Source organism: Anomaloglossus baeobatrachus, chromosome 5 (genome assembly GCF_048569485.1).
Source record: "Anomaloglossus baeobatrachus isolate aAnoBae1 chromosome 5, aAnoBae1.hap1, whole genome shotgun sequence".
In the NCBI taxonomy this organism is placed as follows: Eukaryota; Metazoa; Chordata; class Amphibia; order Anura; family Aromobatidae; genus Anomaloglossus; species Anomaloglossus baeobatrachus.
The window spans coordinates 419,365,084-419,388,186 of NC_134357.1; the positions used below are offsets into that span (position 1 = coordinate 419,365,084).

A 23,103-nucleotide genomic window follows, 5' to 3' on the forward strand; every position below is an offset into this window, starting at 1 on the left:
AAGGATCAGTACAACCCTCAAGAACACCATCCCAACCATGAAGCATGGGGATGGAAGTATCAAAATTTGTGGGTGATTTTTTGAAAAAGAGACAGGACAGCAGCACCATATTGAAAGGAGGATGAATGGGGTTATGTATTGCGATTTTTTTGGCCAAGAACCTCCTTCCCTCAGTAAGGGGCACTTTGCACACTACGACATCGCAGGTGCGATGTCGGTGGGGTCAAATCGAAAGTGACGCACTTCCGGTGTCGCTCTCGACATCGTGTGTAAAGCATTTTTGATACGATTAACGAGCACAAAAGCGTCGTAATTGTATCATCGATGTAGCGTCGGTCATTTCCATGAATTGGGAAAGACCGATGTTACGATGTTGTTCCTCGTTCCTGCGGCAGCACACATCGCTGTGTGTGAAGCCGCAGGAGCGAGGAACATCTCCAACCTGCGTCCCGGCTGGCTATGCGGAAGGAAGGAGGTGGGCGGGATGTTTACGTCCCGATCATCTCCGCCCCTCCGCTTCTATTAGCCGCCTGCCGTGTGACGTCGCTATGACGCCGCACGACCCGCCCCCTTAGAAAGGAGGCGGTTTGCCAGCTAGAGCAACGTCGCAGGGCATGTGAGTGCATGTGAAGCTGCCATAGCGATAATGTTCGCTACAGCAGCCAGGGCCGGCTCCAGGTTTTTGTGGGCCCCGGGCGGAAGAGTCCCAGTGGGCCCCATCCACACACAGACACCGATACGAACATGTACATATTTAAAGACAAACTCACAAAAATACATATAAACAGACAAATATATACAGTCATATACACTTACAGACACACACACACACACACACACATGTCTGCTGCATACAGACAGACACACACACACAACTCTGCTACATACAGACAAACACATACAACTCTGCTACATACAAACACATACAGCTCTGCTACATACAGACAAACACACACACAAACTCTGCTACATACAGACAAACACATACAACTCTGCTACATACAAACACATACAACTCTGCTACATTCAGACAAATGCACACAACTCTGCTACATTCAGACAAACACAACTCTGCTACATACAGACAAACACATACAACTCTGCTACATACAGACAAACACATACAACTCTGCTACATACAGACAAACACATACAACTCTGCTACATACAGACAAACACACAACTCTGCTACATACAGACAAACACATACAACTCTGCTACATACAAACACATACAACTCTGCTACATACAGACAAACACATACAACTCTGCTACATACAGACAAACACATAAAACTCTGCTACATACAAACACATACAACTCTGCTACATACAGACAAACACACACAACTCTGCTACATACAAACACATACAACTCTGCTACATACAGACAAACACACACAACTCTGCTACATACAAACACATACAACTCTGCTACATACAGACAAACACATACAACTCTGCTACATTCAGACAAACACATACAACTCTGCTACATTCAGACAAATGCACACAACTCTGCTGCTCTGTGGGGCCCACACCCGCGGCTTGGCGGGGACAGCACCAGCGGCAGCACCCGCGGCTCGGCGGGGCCCACACCCGCGGCTCGGCAGGGCCCACACCCGCGGCTCGGCGGGGCCAGCACCCGCGGCTCGGCGGGTACAGCACCCGCGGCACTGGCAGCACCCGCGGCTCGGCGGGTACAGCACCCGCGGCACTGGCAGCACCCGCGGCTCGGCAGGGCCCACACCCGCGGCACTGGCAGCACCCGCGGCTCGGCAGGGCCCACACCCGCGGCTCGGCGGGGCCAGCACCCGCGGCTCGGCGGGGCCCACACCCGCGGAATCGGCGGGTGGGGGCATTGGCAGGGGCCAGGGCATACATCCAGGGGGTAGAAGCAGCTCACCGGGGCCTATAATGGGGAGGCGGGGAGGGCACTTACCCGATTAGGTCACGGTGGAGAGGGGGCCCACACAGCGCCGGACAGAAGCTCGCCTCCTTCATCTGTGGGACTGAGAAGGCGGTAGCTCCGCCCACAGGTGAAATTCAAACGAGGATGTCTGCGCGCCTTAAAGTGACGGCGCCGCAGATTGCTGCCGAGGACTGCGGTCCCCGGAACTCGGCCGGGGACCGCAGAACTGTAAAGGCGAGTGGGCCCCGGCCAAGGGACAGGAGAACTGACGAGGCCGAGTGGGCCCCCCCCGGCTCTCCAGGGCCCCGGCATTTGCCCGGGTTTGCCGGGTGCTGACGCCGGCCCTGACAGCAGCTATCACCATGATATCGCAGCTGCGACGGGGGCGATGACTATCGTGCTCGGCATCGCAGCATCGGCTTGCGATGTTGTAGTGTGCAAAGTGCCCCTAAGAGCGATGAAGATGCGTTATGGCTGGCTGGGTCTTCCAGCATGACAATGACCTGAAACACAGCCAGGGCAACTAAGGAGTGGCTACATAAGAAGCATTTCAAGGTCCTAGAGTGGCGTAGCCAATCTCCAGACCCTAACCCAATAGAAAATCTTTGGAGGGAGCTGAAACTCAATGTTGCTCAGCAACAGCCTCGAAACCTCAAAGATCTGAAGATCTGTATGGAGGAGTGCGCCAAAATCCCTGCTGCAGTGTATGCAAACTTGGTCAAGAACTACAGGAAACATCTGACCTCTGTAATTGCAAACAAAGGTTTCTGCAGCAAATATTGAGTTCTGCTTTTTTATTTTATCAAATACTTATTTCATGAAATAAAATGCTAAATAATTATTTCAAAATTATACAATGTGATTTTCTGGATTTTTTTTAATTATTTTGTCTGTCACAGTTGACATGTACCCACGATAAAAATTACAGACCTCTCCTTTCTTTATTGGTGGGAAAAGTTGCAAAATCGGCAAACTATCAAATACTTATTTTCCCCACTGAAGGTACTGTATCAGAATTGTACTCATTTGATTAAATTTACACTTCAGACTTACCCACTATCATCAGCTCTGTCCCACAGGATGACTGCTTTATCTCTCGACTTGTATTATATTTACAGAAGTAGACACCGCTGTCCTTTCTTTGAACATTTTTTATGATCAGACAATTATCTTCAAATATAATGTGAGGATCTGGTGCTAGGTAGCTGATTAGGGAGCCATTTTGATGTCCACGATACCAGGAGACTGTGCAATTTGCATGGAATTCCCACACACATCCACATTGTATAGTGACAGTGCGACCTTTTTTCACAGCAATAAAGCGAGGGCTCTGCATCATCGACCCTAGAACAGTAAAGGACAAAAACACTGAGCAATCTCGCTGCTATCTGTCATGTATGTGATGGTAATGCCCAGTGTATTAAGGGAATAATATATTATATTTACAGTATTTTCCCTTCACAATATGTGATGGCATATCTGTGAAATATATGACACAAGGGTCCCACAGAATTATTCTGCGCAGGACAACTACCACCACAGCACTAGCGTCAACATATCCTGAGATAAGCTTTGTTAATTTACCAGTTGTAAACCTATATAAATATTTAATAATATTCTCTCAAAAAACTTTTATGCTTTATATGTGATCACCAAGTGGTAGTGATGTGAGGTGCAGCCTATCAAGGGTTTTGCTAGCATCTCACAAGATTGTATTAAAATGGATTAATGTAGTGCATACTGTGATTTTTTTTTTTTCTAACGCAGACCATTGGTCCACGCTAAAAATCGGCCATGGCCACTGACCCAACAAATGAGCCCTGTTATATGTTCACCGGAACCAGTCCTTAAATCATATATAGATTGAGATAAATCTAATTTGATAGATACTACACACCCAAAAAGTTGAAAATGCACTGATTTGGAAATCTCTCACACCCATATTTTATTCCCAACGAACATAAAACACAGATCAGAAGTTGAAAGTTAGACATTTTTCCATTTTATTTGAAAAAATAAACCCATTTAGAAATTAATGGCTATAACACCTTTCAAAAAAAGTTGTGAAAGGGTTAATAAAAGTTTGTAAAAGTAAGTGGTACTAATGAAAAACAGCCGGTGGGTCAATTTTCAATTAAATCAAATGATTGTGTATGAAAAGTGTATTTTTAGAGACCAGAGTTTCTCAGAAGCAAACATGGTTGTTATGCACGTACCTAACATAAACAAGGGTAAAGGGGGAAATAGTCTACAACACAACAGCCGTACCCAATCTCTACTGATTCCTGTATAGACTAGAAGATCCATAGCCGTGCGACTAAAAACCACAACTCAGACCTGGCTCCTTGAAAGGCCAACCAGCTGATTCTCGTTACTCCTGAGGAACCAGAGTGGAGGCCGCTATATACAACTAAACAAGAGAGAGAAAGTTAGTTGGCAGGTGCAGACTGGGACCCAAGGTGAGAAAACTTAAGGCATGTGCACAAGTGCGAATAAAGGAGAAATATAAATGAAAGCAAAGGAAACCTTCCACCAACCTATCTGAGGACATAGGAAAGGTGTGTGCAAGATAAATGAGCACACACAGAGCAGTAACATAACTATTTTCTAGTAGGCAAAATCCCTTTGTTGCAGGGCTGAAACTCCTTAGCTAAAATTCATCTAGAAATGTAGCCAGCAAAAAGGCAGGTGCAAGATGAATATAATTAGCCCCACCTGGGATGTGATAGGACAGATACAAAACAGAAAAGTGAGAGCACCTGACTGGTTGCAAAGCAAGGGAAGAAAGGCAAAGATAAGAGAACCATCAGCAATTGGACAGCACTGTGGCTCAGCAGGGATTGAAACCGACCATGTAACAAGAGGTCACAAAATTGATTCCAGAGACATGACAGTATCCTCTCTTCTAAAAAGAGGCCATTGGATCCTCAGCAGTCCCTACCTTCTGATGTTGATGATGCAGTTTGTTCACTAGATGATCTTCAGGACCATAACCTTTCCACTTGACGAGATACTGTACTCACTCTACCTCATACTCCTAATTCTTCTATAAATCCTCCTTAATTATGTCTTGAAGACCAGGTGTCCCCTCAAATCTGTTTAACCCCTTCACCGCCAAGCCATTTTTCTGTTTTTCGGTTTCTTTTTTTCCTACCCTTCTTGCAAAAGCCATAACTTTTTTAATTTTTTATCAATATAACCGTATTTTTGCGGGATGAGTTGTAATTTTGAAAGAAATCATTAATACTACTATATAGTGTACTACTAGAAATTGGGAAAAAAATTCCAAGTGCAGTGAAATTGCAAAAAAGTGCAATTCCACAATTTATTTTTAATTTTTTTATTTATTACGTTACCTATATGTTAAAACTGACCAACCAATATGATTTCCCAGGTTAGTATGAGTTCGTAGATACCAAACTTATAGTTTTTAAAAAAAATTAATTAGTGAAAAAAATGCAAAAATTTGTCAAAAAAAATTGAGCTTTTGTTGCCGTTTTCTGAGACCCGTAACATTCTCATTTTTAGGGATCTGGGCTGTATTATGGCTTATGTTTTGTGCCTTGACCTTATGTTTTTACAAATACCATTTTTGGATAGATGTGATATTGTGGCTGCCAAAACAAAGCAATTATTTAGATTTTTTTTTCGTTCTGCTGTTTACCAATCATTTTAATTTTATTTTAGATTTTGATAGATCGGACATTCCTGAATGCGTCAATACCATATACAGTATATGTATTTTTTTAAATGTTTGTTTTATTTTCAATGGGGAAAAAGGGAGGTGATTTGAACTTTGTTTTTTTTCTTCATAATTTTAAAAACTTTTGTTTGCACATTTGTTTTGTTTTTACTAGTCCCCATAGGGGACTTGAAGCTGCGATCTTTCAGTCGCTTGTGCTGTGCAGAGCAGGGTATCAGCACTGCTCTGTACATCACACATGCTGTCTCCCTATGAACGCCTGGCCTGGGAGTGGTGGATAAGGGAAAGGGGAATGACGCGCTCCCCGCTGGCACACGTTAACTCCTGCTGTTAGAAATTGTCAGCAGGATTTAATGAGTTAAAGGGGTTGTAATACTAAATAGCTAGGTAACCCAGCAAAGATAGAATAATAATGACGCCTAAAAATTAAGTTTTAATAAATATGGTTAAAATACCAAGCACAGAAAAGAAAAAAATGCGCAGCATGCGCCACAGATCTTAAGGTGTTAACCTTTGTGCTGCCTATTAGTCTTTTAAGGCTTATCATAACACAAGGACACCAATATTAGTAACATTAATTATCTGCAGCGAATTTTACATAGAACATTATCTACCTCATATCAGAGGGAAAAAAAGAGAACTGTCTCACCAGTCTTCAAGTAGACCTAATAGTTCGTCCCTTTTCCACTGCCAGATAGTATGACATTCATCAGATCCCCCGGTCCTCCCAGGTATTAACATAGGATCTAACCCAATTTGTAATACAAACACAATTCACGTCTGGACTCCACTCTCGATGAGTTTCATCATCTTCAGGAGAGCGAATAGACAATGTGTCTACATATAACTTCGTGTCCAGAATAGAACCGACACATGCCGCTGTAAATAAGAAAAATTCACTCTTACTATCGTTAATTAAAAAAGCTAACCGCGGCCAATGTAATTATGAGCAGTGTACTTACTGAAATCCCGACACCTGGCGCGCATGAACGCTGCACAGCCGTGCCGCCGCCAAGCACCGCTCTTTTAAAAGAATACTAGCTGTCGCCATGGCGTGTGACGTCCGGTCCGCCCATCAGTTCCCTGCCCCCATTTCCAGGCCACCCACTGATGAGACGCACACGTAATCTAGGGACATAGCTTATGGAACACATTAGCCTGCGCATGCGCAGATTCAGATCAACGTTCCCACATACATCAGAATCGTGATATTAAACTGCTACCCCTAGCACAAGGTAATTATTTATCAATAATTAATTTCTCTAACTCTATCCAGTGGCTGTTTTTGGTGCTATTTATTGGGATATAGCTGGCTTTTTGGTGACAGGAATTGACACTAGCACATGGGCATCAGAGGCAAAAGAGGTCTTCTTCTCTGAGGGCATTTTTGTTCAGAAGAAATACACACCTTCGATAAATGGTGCATTTAGGGAACTGACGAAAATTTACAAAAACAGAATTACCTCTTGGTGGGAAATTCAATCTTTAGAGTGTTATTTAAAAGAGAAAATTGTACCCAGAAATTTGAGAATATCCCTGTCCTCAAATTCCAGTATAAAAATCCTGAATTAATCTCTACTTGGCAAAAGGAGGTGATAGAGTGTTCCTTAAAACTGATGGAATTGCTATTAGAGGAAGAAAAAAAGAATTTTGCGAATCTAGATACCCTATTAAAAGAACAAACAAATTACAAAAAAATTCTCAGGTGAGGCAGAGTTTGCAATAAAAGAAACAGCATTGCAAAATATAATAGAGAAACACCAATATCACCTAAAGTAGAAAAAACACAAATTTTATATAAGGGACGTACAAGATTTCAGGGAAAACAAAGCATACGTTTTTCCAGTGAACAGATTCAACAAACCTAGTGATACAGAAGGTACATCCACGGATACTGAGGTTTTGGATACAGAAGGGGTTGGAAGGAATCGGAAAAATAGACAGAAGGGTAGAGGAAGATATCATAACAGAGGTGCACAAAATTCAGGACATTTTTTAGAACAGGGCCACTTCCTACGGAGCAAAAAGAACCCGTTAGGCTCAGGCCCACAAACGGATCTACCCAGATAATAAATCTATCATAAAAAGTTCTAACAGCCCCTGAAATGACGGTACTCAGTAAAGGGGTATCATTTGTGCCCATGTCAGATTTTAATCTATTTGAAGCAACTAAAGATTTGAATCTGTTCACGAGGAAACTTAAATGGAAGAAGCATTTTTCTAATGAAAATAAAAAAATCTGTAAGGAAATAGGGATACCGGATGACATGCTCGAAGATGTGAGACTTTTATTCAGTCTGGGGTTTCAGAACCCGAACGATGAGGGTAAAGGTCCCTTTACAGATTTGAAGTTAAAAAGTAAAAAAATGCTACCTAATACCAATGAGGTAACATCATTTTGACATTTTTTGTAATTTAGTCACTAGGGATTTGGAGTCACTTAAAGCAAAACATAAAAGGAAATTTAACCTGACAAAACCCAAGATGGATTGCTTTATTAACCTGGAAAAGGATAATGAGATTGTAATCAAGCAATCCGATAAAGGCGGAAACGTTGTACTCATGGACGCCAGTAATTATAGGGAAATATGCCTTGAAAGTTTGAATGGTGCAGATAGCTACGAAAAGTTAAGGGGTAACCCTATTTCAGATTACCGTACCAGACTCAAGGACATCATGCTGAGAGCACGAGAGAGGAACCTCATTGATGGGATAAAATTCGATTTTTTTTTGTTCCCAGCTTCTCCGGTGGTTCCCAACTTTTATTGTCTCCTGACGGTACATAAGGGGTTGGAACTGCTACATGGAAGGCTGATTATATCCGGCATTGGAAGTATTACCCAGAATGTAGGGATATATATTGACAAGATTTTGAGACCCTTTGTGCTATCTTTGGGTTTGTATCTAAAGGCCCAGTCACACACAACGACTTACCAGCGATCCCGACAACGATTCCACCTGATAAGGATCGCTGGTAAGTTGCTGGGAGGTTGCTGGTGAGATGTCAAACAGTCAGACCTTACCAACGATGCAGTAACGATACACGACCTGTATAATGATCGCGGCAATCACTGGGACCCTGTCACACAGCGTCAAACACAGCGATGCATCCTGCCCAGCAGGACAGCGCCTTTGAAGAATATGGTCTGGACTATTCGGCAACGACTAGCGATATCACAGCAGGGGCCTAATCATTGGTAGGTGTTGTGAGGTAAATCCGGAGATATGACGATAAATCATGATATTCAAGTTATGTCAGGAAGCCCTCTCCTGGTGTCACCCCCCCTTTCCTTCACACAACTCCTTCAATCAGAAAATTTACCACAGGGATAAACGGTTTGTTTAGCAGATAGGTGTCAAAGGAACTGGTCTGTGTTCCACTTACACCTCCAACAGCCATCTCCTCTGATATGGAGATTAGTGTTCTCTCAGGCCTCTAAAACAAAGAGAGAGAGGAAGAGCCCCTGGGAGCTGTGTCCGCTCATCAAAGAAAGTGGACAGTGACCTGGCAAAACCAAAAGGAAGCTAATCACCACAGGAGAGCATACTGCTGGCTCCGTAATATCATACCCAGTTATGATATTACCGTGCGTCTCAGCCATACACCCCCTACATCGTTAGAATCGGGACTTCGAGCCGAATCTGTGCATATCCTCGGAGTGTATATGGCACCCTGGGGCGGCGAGATATAGAGCACTGCTAGTAGGAGTCCGGTAAACGAGTCGTGCTTGGACTCAAAATGCAGAGGGGACCCGGGCGGATCTGATGGCACCAGAACCATCCCGATCGGACCTCCCAGTCCGGAGTTGCAGGTAATAGCCCCTTCTGGGATATTACTCTGACTCCATGCAGGGGGAGTGGCAGTGCTTCCCTGTGAGGTCACTAAGGTAGGAGGGGACCTGGATTTGCCCAGGTTGATAACCCTACTTCGGCCATTTTCCAGTGTTCTTTCGCCAGGGGTCACGTGTAGGAAACATCTGTGGGAAGGATCCTAGAAACCTGGTCCACGGCGCCACCCTGTGGCCAGACGCACAAGGTAACTGCTGGAACTGTGTATGCCTGTTTGTAAACCATGCTTTATCTGTAACTGTACTCTGACATAACTGTATATTCTGTAGATCCCCTATTGTATATATTGTAGTTTCTAGTGTGCTTTAGACTGATTAAATTATATAATTAATCTTGGGCTGTTCTGTTATCTCGATCTTGAATCCCACGTCTGTGTGTTCGGCTAATAGTTACCGTGAAGCGGTTGGTGGCAGCGAGTTGTGCCAAGGATTATTGTGGGGAGGCCAGTGAGATTCGGGGAGATTTTATATATTCCGCCCGCGGAGGTCGGGGGAATATATACCCTACTCTCACCGGGGACCCTTCAATAATCGGCATAAGTAGTATAGCGGCCTCCTTGCTTATTGTCGGGCAATTCCATAATTGGCCTGACTATAAGAGGGGCGCTAGAGAGCGCGTCACGTGCTCTGTCTGTTGGTCGGGAGGTATAAAGGAGGGGTGACCCCCACTTGTTACCCCCCGATTGTGACGTACTGGTAGCCAGCGCGGGGGATTTCTGAGTGACCCCCCCGGTGGTTCGTGACATATTGGTGGCAGCGGTGGGATCGAGATAATAGTGTGTGTGAGTGTGAGACCCATACTCCCAGACACTAAAGACTGCCTGCAGCAGCTGTAGCTGCTGGGGTCTTCAGACCAGCTCAACACTAGAGTGTCAGAGTGCAGGTACTGTAAGGTGTGTGGGTGCATCAGGTGGCAGTTCTGTGTCGGTGACCAAAGTCTGCAACAATGGCTGAGAGCACCAGGAGCAAAGCCAAAGGAATGGCCGATGCTCAGGCCAGAGACGATGAGGAGGTTGTCCACGAGCCCTCCAAGAGCCCGACGCCAGAGAACAGCTCTGCAGAGGACATTGCACAACCTGGCAATTATGGACAAGATGAGGAGCAGCTCACCCAAGGGTCCTCAACGAGCCAGATGCCAGCCCTCCGCTCTGCAATGGACAGTGAATCACCAGGCTCCGCAGCGGGCCGCAGATCACCACGTGCCATTCCACCGAGCCTGGGAGGCTCGGATAGCCTTCTTCAAATGGCTATGGCCCTACTCCAGGCTGGAGACCGGGAGGGCTACAAGGAACTCATGGCAGAGCGCAGGGCAGAACGTGAAGCTGCAGAGCGCAGGGCAGCGTGTGAGGCTGAGGCTGCGGAGCGGCAGGCAGCGCGTAAAGAGCGAGAGCGCCAGGCAGAGCGTGAGGCTGCGGAGCGACAGCAACAGGCAGAGCGTGACTACCAGCTGCAGCTAGCTCAGCTCCGGCCCTCATCAGCCACATGTGACCTTCAAGACACCAAACTTCCAAAGGTCCGTGTTGAGGACTTCCCAGTGCTGGAGAAGGATGGAGACTTGGACTCTTTCCTGGCTGCTTTTGAACGGACTTGCCTGCAGCACCATCTGGACAAGGACCAGTGGGCCAAATACCTGACCCCCCGTTTAAGGGGTAAGGCCCTGGAAATCCTTGGGGACTTGCCTACTGAGGCAGATCAGGGCTACGACACCATCAAGCGGGCCCTGATCCAACAGTACAACCTCACTCCGGAGTCCTACCGCAAGAAGTTCCGGACCCTGCAGAAGGGACCAAAGGACTCCTGGGCTGACCACCGGCGGGCACTTGCCCGAGCTGCCGACCACTGGACCCAAGGCCTGCAGCTTACCACCGGACCAGAGATCCTAGATGTGGTCATCACAGAGCAACTCTTGTGGAACTGCCCTGAGGATCTCCGCCAGTTCATCCGAGACCAGAAGCCAAAGGGGTCCACGGCTACAGCTGCCCTGGCCGATGACTACACCAACAATCGGGCTCCTGAGGCCAGGAGAGCAGCCACCAGCAGCACCTGGAGAGGGGGTAAGATGAATTCTGCGACTGCCCCACCTGCCCCTAGACTGCAGGGGGTGTCCCCCTCAACTCCCCTCTCCAGGCCCGTGGCAGAGCCAAGACGGTGCCACCAGTGCAACCTACCTGGACACTTCAAGGCCATGTGCCCTCAGCGTCCCAAGGCCCCGGCTCCGTCCCCGTCCCAAGGGCCGCCCAAGGTGTATTGTGTGGGTGGGGGTGGTGGTAGGTCCCTGGACAGCTTCCAACCTGTCACCGTCGGCCGGTCTGTGACCATAGGACTGCGAGACAGCGCCTCGGAGGTGACTCTGGTGCGGCCTGAGATGGTGTCCCCCCAAGACTTGATACCTGGAAAAACCCTCGCTGTCTCCGGGATTGGAGGCATTGACCCGGCGCTGCCTGTTGCTGGCATTTATGTGGACTGGGGCGCAGGGCGAGGGGTGAGAGAGGTGGGGGTAACTGATCGGATCCCTGCAAACGTGCTACTTGGGACAGATTTGGGGCAGATAACCTCCCAGTTTGGGCCCCCCCCAAGGGCTGAACCTTCAGCCAGTACTGACAGGCCTCCGGACAATGTTAATGTGTTATCTATGAATGATGTAAGGGAGGAGGGAGTGAACTCTGATACTTCTGCTTGCATAGACACCATAGACACACACACAGCTGCAGCTGTGACAGGGGAGGGGGTCAAAGAAAGGTGTGACCATGCCTCTACAAGTGATCAGCCAGTGAGCTGGGATCTGCTGCCCTCTGCAGGGATAAGCAGAGAGCAGGGTGCTGCAGGGGGAGAACCAGTGTGTGGGGTGGGGGCTACCACAGCAAATGTGGGGTCCCCAGAGATTTCACAGCGGGGTTCTGTTGCTGCAGGGGGGGAACAGGCAGGTGAGATTGGGGCCGGTCCCGGAGCGGAAGTGCTCCCAGGTAAGATCTCGGTACATGGTTCCCCCACAACCGGGGTGTCAGGAATCCAGGTAGGTCTGCCTGAACCGGCGACTTGGTCAGGAACGGAGGAGGAGCAGGCACGACCCACGTTCGCAGCGGCTGTGGCCGCTGTCACCCGCAGTGGGAGTGCTGGAAGCCAAGGGGCCTCCCGGAGGTCCGATAGCTCTTCCCCTTCTGACCAAGTGGCAGCCGAGTCAGGCGGAGGCCAGGACACAGGTCCCGGGGTACTGACCGAAGATGTGACAGTCTCGTCGATTCTGGCCACATCTAGTCAGGGGTTTCAGGCAGCGTTAGAAGCTGACGACAGCCTGAAAGCTCTAAAGGTGCAGGCGGCACAACCTCCCTCGGACTCGGACCCGGAGCGAGTGGTCTGGGACCAAGGACGGCTGTACCGGGTCACGGTCCAGCAGGGTTCACCGGAGTCGTGGCCCAGGGACCGACAGTTAGTGGTACCCTATCCGTTCCGGACGGAGTTGTTGCGGATCGCACATGAGATTCCGATGGCCGGACACCTAGGGATCGCTAAGACCAAGGCCAGGTTAAACCAGCATTTCTACTGGCCAAAAATGGGGGCTGATGTGGCTGCCTACTGCCGTTCGTGTGAAACCTGTCAGAGAGTGGGGAAGGCGGGGCCACACCCCAAAGCCCCACTGGTATCTCTGCCCATCATCGATGAGCCTTTCAGGAGGGTGGCTGTGGATCTGGTCGGCCCGCTGGCCATCCCCAGCAGCTCCGGGAAACGCTTCATACTGACGGTAGTGGACTATGCCACCCGGTACCCAGAAGCAGTGGCCTTGTCGTCCATTCGGGCTGACAAGGTGGCCACCGCATTGCTGGAGATTTTCTCCCGAGTGGGTTTTCCCCAGGAAATGCTCACTGACCGGGGGACCCAATTCATGTCCCAGCTGATGGAGGCCCTCTGTAAGCAAGTCCAGGTGCGACATCTGGTGGCCAGCCCGTACCATCCACAGACTAATGGCCTGTGCGAGCGGTTTAATGGCACCTTAAAGCAGATGCTTAAGATGTTGGTCGACTCCCATGGGCGTGACTGGGAGCGGTATCTCCCACACCTGTTATTTGCTTACCGGGAGGTTCCACAGGCCTCAACAGGATTCTCACCGTTTGAACTCCTGTACGGGCGACGTGTGCGGGGCCCCCTGGCTCTGGTGAAAGAGGCTTGGGAAGGGGATTTGGCCACCCCTGGAGTGTCGGTTATCGAGTATGTCATGCGCTTCCGGGACAAAATGCAGGCCTTGACGCAACTGGTACACGACAATATGGCTCAAGCCCAGGCCGATCAGAAGCGTTGGTACGACCAGAACGCTTGTGAGAGGACCTACCAAGTGGGTCAAAAGGTGTGGGTACTGGTCCCCGTACCACAAGACAAGCTTCAGGCAGCCTGGGAAGGCCCATACCTCGTGTACCAGCAGCTCAACCCTGTGACGTACCTGGTCACCCTGGACCCTGCCTGTGGAAGGCGGAAGCCCTTCCATGTGAACATGATGAAGGCACATCATGAGCGGGAGGCATGTGCGCTCCCCGTGTGCAACCTGCCCGAGGAGGGAGAAGCGGAAACCCTCTTGGATATGCTAGCCCAGGTTAGGGCAGGCGGATCCATTGAGGATGTGGAGGTTGGCCACCAGCTCTTGGAGGACCAACGGTCCCAGCTGTGGGCCACCCTACACCCCTTCCGGGGGTTGTTTACCAACCAGCCCGGAAGGACTGACTTGGCTGTCCATCACGTGGACACTGGGGATCATCCCCCGATCCGGCGTTCAGCATATCGGGTCTCCCTGGAGGTGCAGCAACACATGCGCCAGGAGATTGACGAGATGCTGAAGCTGGGGGTGATCCAGGCATCCAACAGCGCTTGGGCCTCGCCTGTAGTCCTCGTCCCTAAGAAGGACCGAACCACTCGGTTCTGCGTGGACTACAGGGGACTCAATGCTGTCACGGTCGCCGATGCGTACCCAATGCCACGCATCGATGACCTGCTCGATCAGTTGGCCGGGGCTCAGTACCTGACCATCATGGATCTGAGTCGGGGATATTGGCAGATCCCCCTGACTCGCAAGGCCAGGGAACGCTCTGCCTTTATTACCCCATTTGGACTGTACGAGTCCACGGTGATGCCATTCGGGATGAGGAATGCCCCTGCCACTTTCCAGCGGATGGTCAACACCCTGCTCAAGGGACTTGAAGGGTACGCGGCCGCGTACCTGGATGACATTGCCGTCTTCAGTCCCACCTGGGAAGATCACCTAGAGCATCTAGCACAGGTGCTCAGGCGGATCCACCAGGCAGGTTTGACCATCAAGCCGGGAAAGTGTCAGCTGGCCATGAGCGAGGTCCAGTACCTCGGTCACCGGGTAGGCGGGAGAACACTGAAGCCCGAGCCTGAGAAAGTGGAAGCCATCGCATCCTGGCCCACCCCCAGGACCAAGAAGCAGGTGATGTCCTTCTTGGGGACCGCTGGGTACTATAGGAGGTTTGTTCCATGCTATAGTAGCCTGGCAAAGCCCTTGACGGACCTCACCAAGAAGAAGCTGCCCTCTGCAGTCGATTGGACAGTGGACTGCGAGACAGCCTTCCGGGCCCTAAAGGACGCCCTGTCCAGCCCGCCCGTGCTACAGGCAGCCGACTTCACGCGGCCGTTTGTAGTACAGACCGACGCCAGTGACTTCGGCCTCGGTGCGGTGCTCAGCCAGGTGGACTCTGCGAGCCAAGAGCACCCAGTCTTGTACCTGAGCAGGAAGCTGTTACCAAGGGAAGTGGCCTACTCCACAATGGAGAAGGAATGCCTAGCCATAGTGTGGGCTCTGCAGCATCTGCAACCCTATCTATACGGGCGCCACTTCATCGTGGAGACGGACCACAATCCCCTCAGCTGGTTACACACTGTCTCCGGGACGAATGGCAGGTTGTTGCGATGGAGCCTGGCGCTCCAGCAATACAACTTCACCATTCGACACAAAAGGGGCCGTGACCACGGTAACGCAGACGGGCTGTCCCAACAAGGAGAGGTCGCGGACGGGCGCACGGGGGAACACCGGAGTGTGCTGCCCCCTAGCGCCCTCTAAAGGGGGGAGGTGTGAGGTAAATCCGGAGATATGACGATAAATCATGATATTCAAGTTATGTCAGGAAGCCCTCTCCTGGTGTCACCCCCCCTTTCCTTCACACAACTCCTTCAATCAGAAAATTTACCACAGGGATAAACGGTTTGTTTAGCAGATAGGTGTCAAAGGAACTGGTCTGTGTTCCACTTACACCTCCAACAGCCATCTCCTCTGATATGGAGATTAGTGTTCTCTCAGGCCTCTAAAACAAAGAGAGAGAGGAAGAGCCCCTGGGTGCTGTGTCCGCTCATCAAAGAAAGTGGACAGTGACCTGGCAAAACCAAAAGGAAGCTAATCACCACAGGAGAGCATACTGCTGGCTCCGTAATATCATACCCAGTTATGATATTACCGTGCGTCTCAGCCATACACCCCCTACATCGTTAGAATCGGGACTTCGAGCCGAATCTGTGCATATCCTCGGAGTGTATATGGCACCCTGGGGCGGCGAGATATAGAGCACTGCTAGTAGGAGTCCGGTAAACGAGTCGTGCTTGGACTCAAAATGCAGAGGGGACCCGGGTGGATCTGATGGCACCAGAACCATCCCGATCGGACCTCCCAGTCCGGAGTTGCAGGTAATAGCCCCTTCTGGGATATTACTCTGACTCCATGCAGGGGGAGTGGCAGTGCTTCCCTGTGAGGTCACTAAGGTAGGAGGGGACCTGGATTTGCCCAGGTTGATAACCCTACTTCGGCCATTTTCCAGTGTTCTTTCGCCAGGGGTCACGTGTAGGAAACATCTGTGGGAAGGATCCTAGAAACCTGGTCCACGGCGCCCCCCTGTGGCCAGACGCACAAGGTAACTGCTGGAACTGTGTATGCCTGTTTGTAAACCATGCTTTATCTGTAACTGTACTCTGACATAACTGTATATTCTGTAGATCCCCTATTGTATATATTGTAGTTTCTAGTGTGCTTTAGACTGATTAAATTATATAATTAATCTTGGGCTGTTCTGTTATCTCGATCTTGAATCCCACGTCTGTGTGTTCGGCTAATAGTTACCGTGAAGCGGTTGGTGGCAGCGAGTTGTGCCAAGGATTATTGTGGGGAGGCCAGTGAGATTCGGGGAGATTTTATATATTCCGCCCGCGGAGGTCGGGGGAATATATACCCTACTCTCACCGGGGACCCTTCAATAATCGGCATAAGTAGTATAGCGGCCTCCTTGCTTATTGTCGGGCAATTCCATAATTGGCCTGACTATAAGAGGGGCGCTAGAGAGCGCGTCACGTGCTCTGTCTGTCGGTCGGGAGGTATAAAGGAGGGGTGACCCCCACTTGTTACCCCCCGATTGTGACGTACTGGTAGCCAGCGCGGGGGATTTCTGAGTGACCCCCCCGGTGGTTCGTGACAGGTGTCACACATAACGAGATCGCTAACGGGATTTTTACTGCTTCACAGAAACTGTGACTCAATAACGATATCGTTAGCGATCTCGTTGTGTGTGACGGGGCCTTTAGAGACACCACTGATCTGTTGAAGAAACTGGAGGGAGTGACAATTGAAGATGGTACCCTGCTTGTCAGTATAGATGTGGAGTCACTTTATTCATTAATTAAACATGGTGTTGGCTTAAAAGCAGTTGAGTGCTACCTAAAAAGTAGGGGGAGACAGTTTGACAACCATAATCGTTTCATCTTGGAGTTACTTGACTTTGGTCTAAAATGTAATACGTTCATGTTTAACGGACACTTCTTCCACCAGCTCAGGGGTACCGCGATGGGGAGCCCTAGTGCCCCATCGTATGCTAATTTAACCCTGGACTGGGAAGAGACTTTTGTCTTCGGAGAAGAGTCACTCATCCAGAGGAAAAAATCACTTTGTGGTGTCGATACATCGATGATGTATTTATGTTGTGGAGAGTAACAGAGATGGAGCATTCGGAGATGGTGGCAATACTATATGCCAATTTGCTGGGACTGAAGTTTACCTATGAGGTCAACAAGGAGAGGTTGCCTTTTTTGGATGTCTTTATTGAGAGAAATGAAGTAGGTGACATTATCACCAGTACCTACCGAAAACCTACCGCTACCAACTCACTATTGACCCGGTGAATCTCAAGAAGGGGATCCCAAAGGGACAATTTCTCAGAATGAAAAGGAACTGTTCAGAGGATAAAATTTTTTGAGAGAATCTGAGGATTTGAGCGGTAGACTGCAAAATAGGGGTTATCCGGAGAGGATAATTAACCAGGCCTTCTCAGAAGTTAAACTAAAGAACAGGACATCCCTTCTGAATGCTCTCCCACAGGAGGCAAAAAAAGAAGAGGTTATTGCCACATTCAATAACGGTGCAGAGGAGGTTCGTAAGATTTTGGGGAAACACTGGTCCATTCTAAGAATGGATGAGGATATTGCCCCTGCTTTACCATTGCTACCTGCCATTACCTATAAGAGGGCACGTTCTTTGAAAGAAAGACTGGTGCACAACCATTTTGAATCCCCCATTAAAACATGGCTTTCCAGCAACATTAAAGGGTGTTTTAGATGCAGCGGGTGTGTGGCCTGTGGTTCTATCAAAACAAGAAAGCAGTTTATTTCCAATGTCACTGGAAAACAATACGAGATAAAGACATTTATCAACTGCAGAACTAAGGGGGTCATTTATAAAGCCACGTGTAGCTGCCAAAAGGAATATATTGGAAAAACAAAAAGATAATTTAGAAGAGTGGGAGAACATCTCCGTGATATCAGATTAAAACTTGATACCCCACTGGCACGGCATATCAATGAGAAGCACGGAGGCGACCCTAATGTGGTTTATTTTCAGGGCCTTGATGTAATACCACCACTTGCGAGAGGAGGAGATTGGGACAATAGAATACTCAGACAGGAGACGAAGTGGATTTTCTGGCTTAAAACAGTAAAACCCTTGGGCCTGAATGAAGCACTATCTTTTGCACCCTTTGTATAGGTTATTGTTAGGATTAGCTAGAAGGGACATTCGACGACCGAGTGGGGGCTCCACTCACCGTTCTCTTTAGGGTGCCGGCCCCCACATGTAGGCAGGGGTAATCCTTAAGTGATAGTCATTTATCCTTAGGGTAGTATGGTGTGGGTTTTTCCTCCTATTTTCTGATGGCCCTCTGTTGTCCCCTCTTCTCTACACATGCATATTTATTTTCTGGTAGTTTTGTTTGATTCTGTCAGGGATCCCTTAACATTGAAGTTTTCATTTGCCCTCTGAATATTGTCTAACAATCATGATATTTACTGTCCTTAAGATATCTGGTCATATTCCCATCTGGATTATTGTTTTTGTGACTGGGATCTACTCATCTACAACCTCTTTGGGACTAGTTCTGGGCTTCAGCCGCCCGGTTATATACATCAAGAAGCAATTTCCCTTGTGCTAGGGGTAGCAGTTTAATATCGCGATTCTGATGTATGTGGGGACGTTAATCTGAATCTGCACCGGCTAATGCATTCCATAAGTTATGTCCCTAGATAACGTGTGCGTCTCATCAGTGGGCGGCCCGTAAATGGGGGCGGGGAACTGATGGGCGGACCTGACGTCACACACCATGGCGGCAGCTAGTATTCTTTAAAAGAGCGGTGCTTGGCGGCGGCACGACTGTGCAGTGTTCATGCGTGCCAGGTGTCGGGATTTCAGTAAGTACACTGCTCATAATTACATTGGCTACGGTTAGCTTTTTTTGAATTAATGATAGTAAGAGTGAATTTTTCTTATTTACAGCGGCATGTGTCTGTCCTATTCTGGACACGAACTTATATGTAGACACATTGTCTATTCGCTGTCCTGAGGATGATGAAACGCGTCGAGAGTGGAGTCCAGATGTGAATTGTGTTTGTATGACAAATTGGGTTAGATCCTATGTTAATACCTGGGAAGACCGGGGGATCTGATGAATGTCATACTATCTGGCAGCGGAAAAGAGATGTAATATTAGGTCTACTTGAAGACTGGTGAGACCGTTCCTTTTTTTTTCCTCTGATATGAGGTAGATAATGTTCTATGTAAAATTTGCTGCAGATAATTAACGTTACTAATATTGGTGTCCTTGTTGTATGATAAGCCTTACAAGACTAATAGGCAGCACAAAGGTTAACACCTTAAGAACTGTGGCGCATGCTGCGCATTTTTTTCTTTTTGTGTGTTTGGTATTTTAACCATATTTATTTTATAGTTGATTTTTAGGCGTAATTATTATTATATCTTTGCTGGGTTACCTAGGTATATCAATAATTAATTTCTGTATACCCTATCCAGTGGCTGTTTTTGTTGTAATACTAAAGCCTATACTCCTTCCCGTACTGGCACCCTTCTAGCAGCCACAGCGCTCAAATCCTGTTGATTTAACTCGTTTGGTCAGAAGGCGAGGAAGCAGGTGCTCATTGGACGTGGGGCTCAAGTGACGTCACAACCCCACGTGAGCCCCGGCACCACAGGCCCGGACACCGCTGGAAGGGTGCCGGTACAGGTAGTGATATAGGCATTATTATTTTACCTGGAGAAAACGTGGAATCAGAGGGGTTTGTCCTAGTAGTGGACAATCCCTTTAAAAGCAGCTGGTGGATCTCTGATATATTCGCCACTCTTATTGGTACATGTCAGCTGATACGATCAGCCAACATGTGCAGGGAAACATGCAGGCATGCTGCTCAAGCCCACATCAAATGGAAGTACATGATCTATGCCTATGACATACCAGTACCGTATATCATAGGTCATGAAGGGGTTAAAAGGGAAAAATGAAAGGAGTTTTTTTTTCTTCCAGCCAAAAGGGAGTTGAAATTTAACCATCACAAAATTCAAAACTTCAATAATCCTATAAGGACCTCCAAATTCGGGGGCAAACCTCCAAGATGCCAATTTAACAAGTAGATTTTGTTAGTACCGCACAAACTACCCCACCCTAAACACAGGAGCATTCACCTTTTGTGACCTGATCATTATATTCAAAAGACCTCCTCTTACCTCCTTCCTAATTTTATTTAATCGGGAAGTAAGTCTCTCTTCCTCCGAGTTAGGCAGATCAGCAACAAAGTCCACGGTCAAGTGTGTACCGGGTTGCGTCACAACTGCGCTAGGCAAGAGTAAACCCTCTGGAATCCCGTGGAGAGGTCCTGGCACACACTATGCAATTACGTACATACTCTTCAGTATCCTTACAAGCATTCTGCCACCAAAAAGAACTAGAAAGTCACCTCCACATGGCAGAAAAATCTGAATGCCCTGCTAAAACAGAAGCATGCATTTCTTAAAGCAGATTTACTTGCAAAGAGTGCAGCACATAGAGATTGTTTATAGGTAAATCTTCCAGCGCACTGTCCTGAGCAATCTGAATGTGCTGTCTGACATCTGCTCTCAGAGCACCAAGCACCACCCCTTCACCAAGAACCCTGAATGGTTCTTTATCCCTCAATTCTGGGACAATACTATGAGACAAAACATCATCTTTAACATTCTTAGATATGGGGAGACATGTTATGGGAGCTGAGGATCACAAGAGACACCCAGAAAAGCAGGAATCAGCCCATAACCTAACCTCTTGGGTCTCCCAATTGATGACTGGATTGTGTTTAAATAACCATAGCAGGACTAGCACTACCTTTGCAGGCAGAGAAGGTAGAACCATAAATGAGAAGGATTCAGTGTGTAATCCTCCTACCTTCATACATACATTCTCCACCTTCATATACATGTGATTTTGGGAAAGAAGACAATTATCAAGAGCAGAAACTTAAATGGGAAAGTTGAGAAAGGAGAAATCATATCTACACTCTACACTAAAGGGTACTTTACATGCTGCGATATCGCTAATAATTTATCGTCGGGGTCACGGTGTTTGTGACGGACATCCGGCGCCGTTAGCGACATTGCAGCGTGTAACACGTACAAGCGACCTTAAACGATCGCAAAAGAGACAAAAATCGTTGGTTTTGGAGAGGTCGTCCTAAAACCAAAAATCGTCTCGTACGTAGCGATGTTGTTCGTCGTTCCTGCGGCATCACACATCGCTATGTGTGACACCGCAGGAACGACGAACATCTCCTTATTTGCGTCCACCGGCAATGCGGAAGGAAGGAGGTGGGCGGGATGTTACGTCCTGCTCATCTCCGCCCCCCTGCTTCTATTGGCCGGCCGCTTAGTGACGCCGCAGTGACGTTGCTATGACACCAAATGCACCTCCCCCTTGAGGGAGGGATTGTTCGGCGGTCATAGCGACGTCGCTGACAAGGTATGTGCGTGTGATGCTGCCGTAGCGATAATATTCGCTACGGCAGTGATCACCACATATCGCTGGAACGACGGGGGCGGGTGCTATCGCTCGCAACATCGCTAGCATTCGCTAGCGATGTTGCAACGTGTAAAGCACCCTTAAGTCTTGATCAATTCTATTCAAGGTAGAACCTGAATCAACAAATGCAGGCGTGCAAACAAAACCAGACTTAAGCGGGCTTTACACGCTACGACATCGTTCAAGCGAACTCGTTGGGGTCATGGAATTTGTGACACACATCCGGCCGCTTTAGCGATGTCGTTGCGTGTGACACCTATGAGCGATTTTGAATCGTCGCAAAAAGGTTCAAAATCGCTCATCGGTGACATGCCCCCCTATTCTCGAGTATCGCTGCTGCTCGGTGTACGTAGTTCGTTGCTCCTGCGGCAGCACACATCGCTATGTGTGACACCGCAGGAATGAGGAACCTTACCTTACCTGCGGCCGACCGCAATGAGGAAGGAAGGAGGTGGGCGGGATGTTACGTCCTGCTCATCTCCGCCCCTCCACTATTGGGCGGCGGTTCAGTGACGCTGCTGTGACGTCGCTGTGATGCTGAACGAACTGCCCCCTTAGAAAGGAGGCGGATTGCCGATCACAGCGACGTCGCTAGGCAGGTAAGTAGTGTGACGGGTCCGCGCGATGTTGTGCGCCACGGGCAGCGATTTGCCCGTGACGCACAACCGATGGGGGCGGGTACGCATGCTTGCGATATCGGTCACAATATTGCAGCGTGTAAAGCGGCCTTTAGTCTCAAGGGATTTTCCTAGCAAGGCTGGAACTCCTTAGCTGAAATCCATCTAGAAATATAGCCAGTAAAGAAGACAGGTGCAAGTTGAGTATAAATAGCCCCACCCAGGATGTGATAGGACAGAGACAAAATAGAAATGTGAGAACAACTGACTAGTGGCAAAGCAAGGGAAGAAAAGCAAAGATAAGAGAACTATCAGCAGATAGTTTGGAGATAGATTGGAGAGTGACTGAACAGGCTGTGTCTCAGCAGGAAAGGAAATCAATCACCAAGCAAGGTGACCGGATCGAGTCCCAAAACTGAGGTATGATAATGATCAGAGATTCCCCACTCTGTGAACATATACATCTAAAACTTTTGGGAAAATTTTATAAAAAAAAAGGTTCCTCAACTTAAAAAAATGCCGCCAGACTGCAATGGGAGCGACAGTGTCATGTGAAAACTACTGTGTGAATTTTTGAAGGAAAAATGGCACTCACCAGTTCTTGCTGTGCAGGAGGTTCTTTATTCAAATGTGGTGGTTACATATGTGCGGCT

At 48.2% G+C, this 23,103-nt stretch overlaps 1 protein-coding gene across 1 annotated transcript in view; it reads right to left on the reverse strand.

The window, feature by feature from the left end:
• Nucleotides 1-23,103, reverse strand: part of CD79B (CD79b molecule) — a 66,104-nt gene that overhangs the window by 23,973 nt on the left and 19,028 nt on the right. The window contains exon 3 of the mRNA XM_075347741.1: nucleotides 2,965-3,255. Coding sequence (XP_075203856.1) covers nucleotides 2,965-3,255 — 291 coding nt within the window. The remainder of the gene's footprint in view (nucleotides 1-2,964; nucleotides 3,256-23,103) is intronic.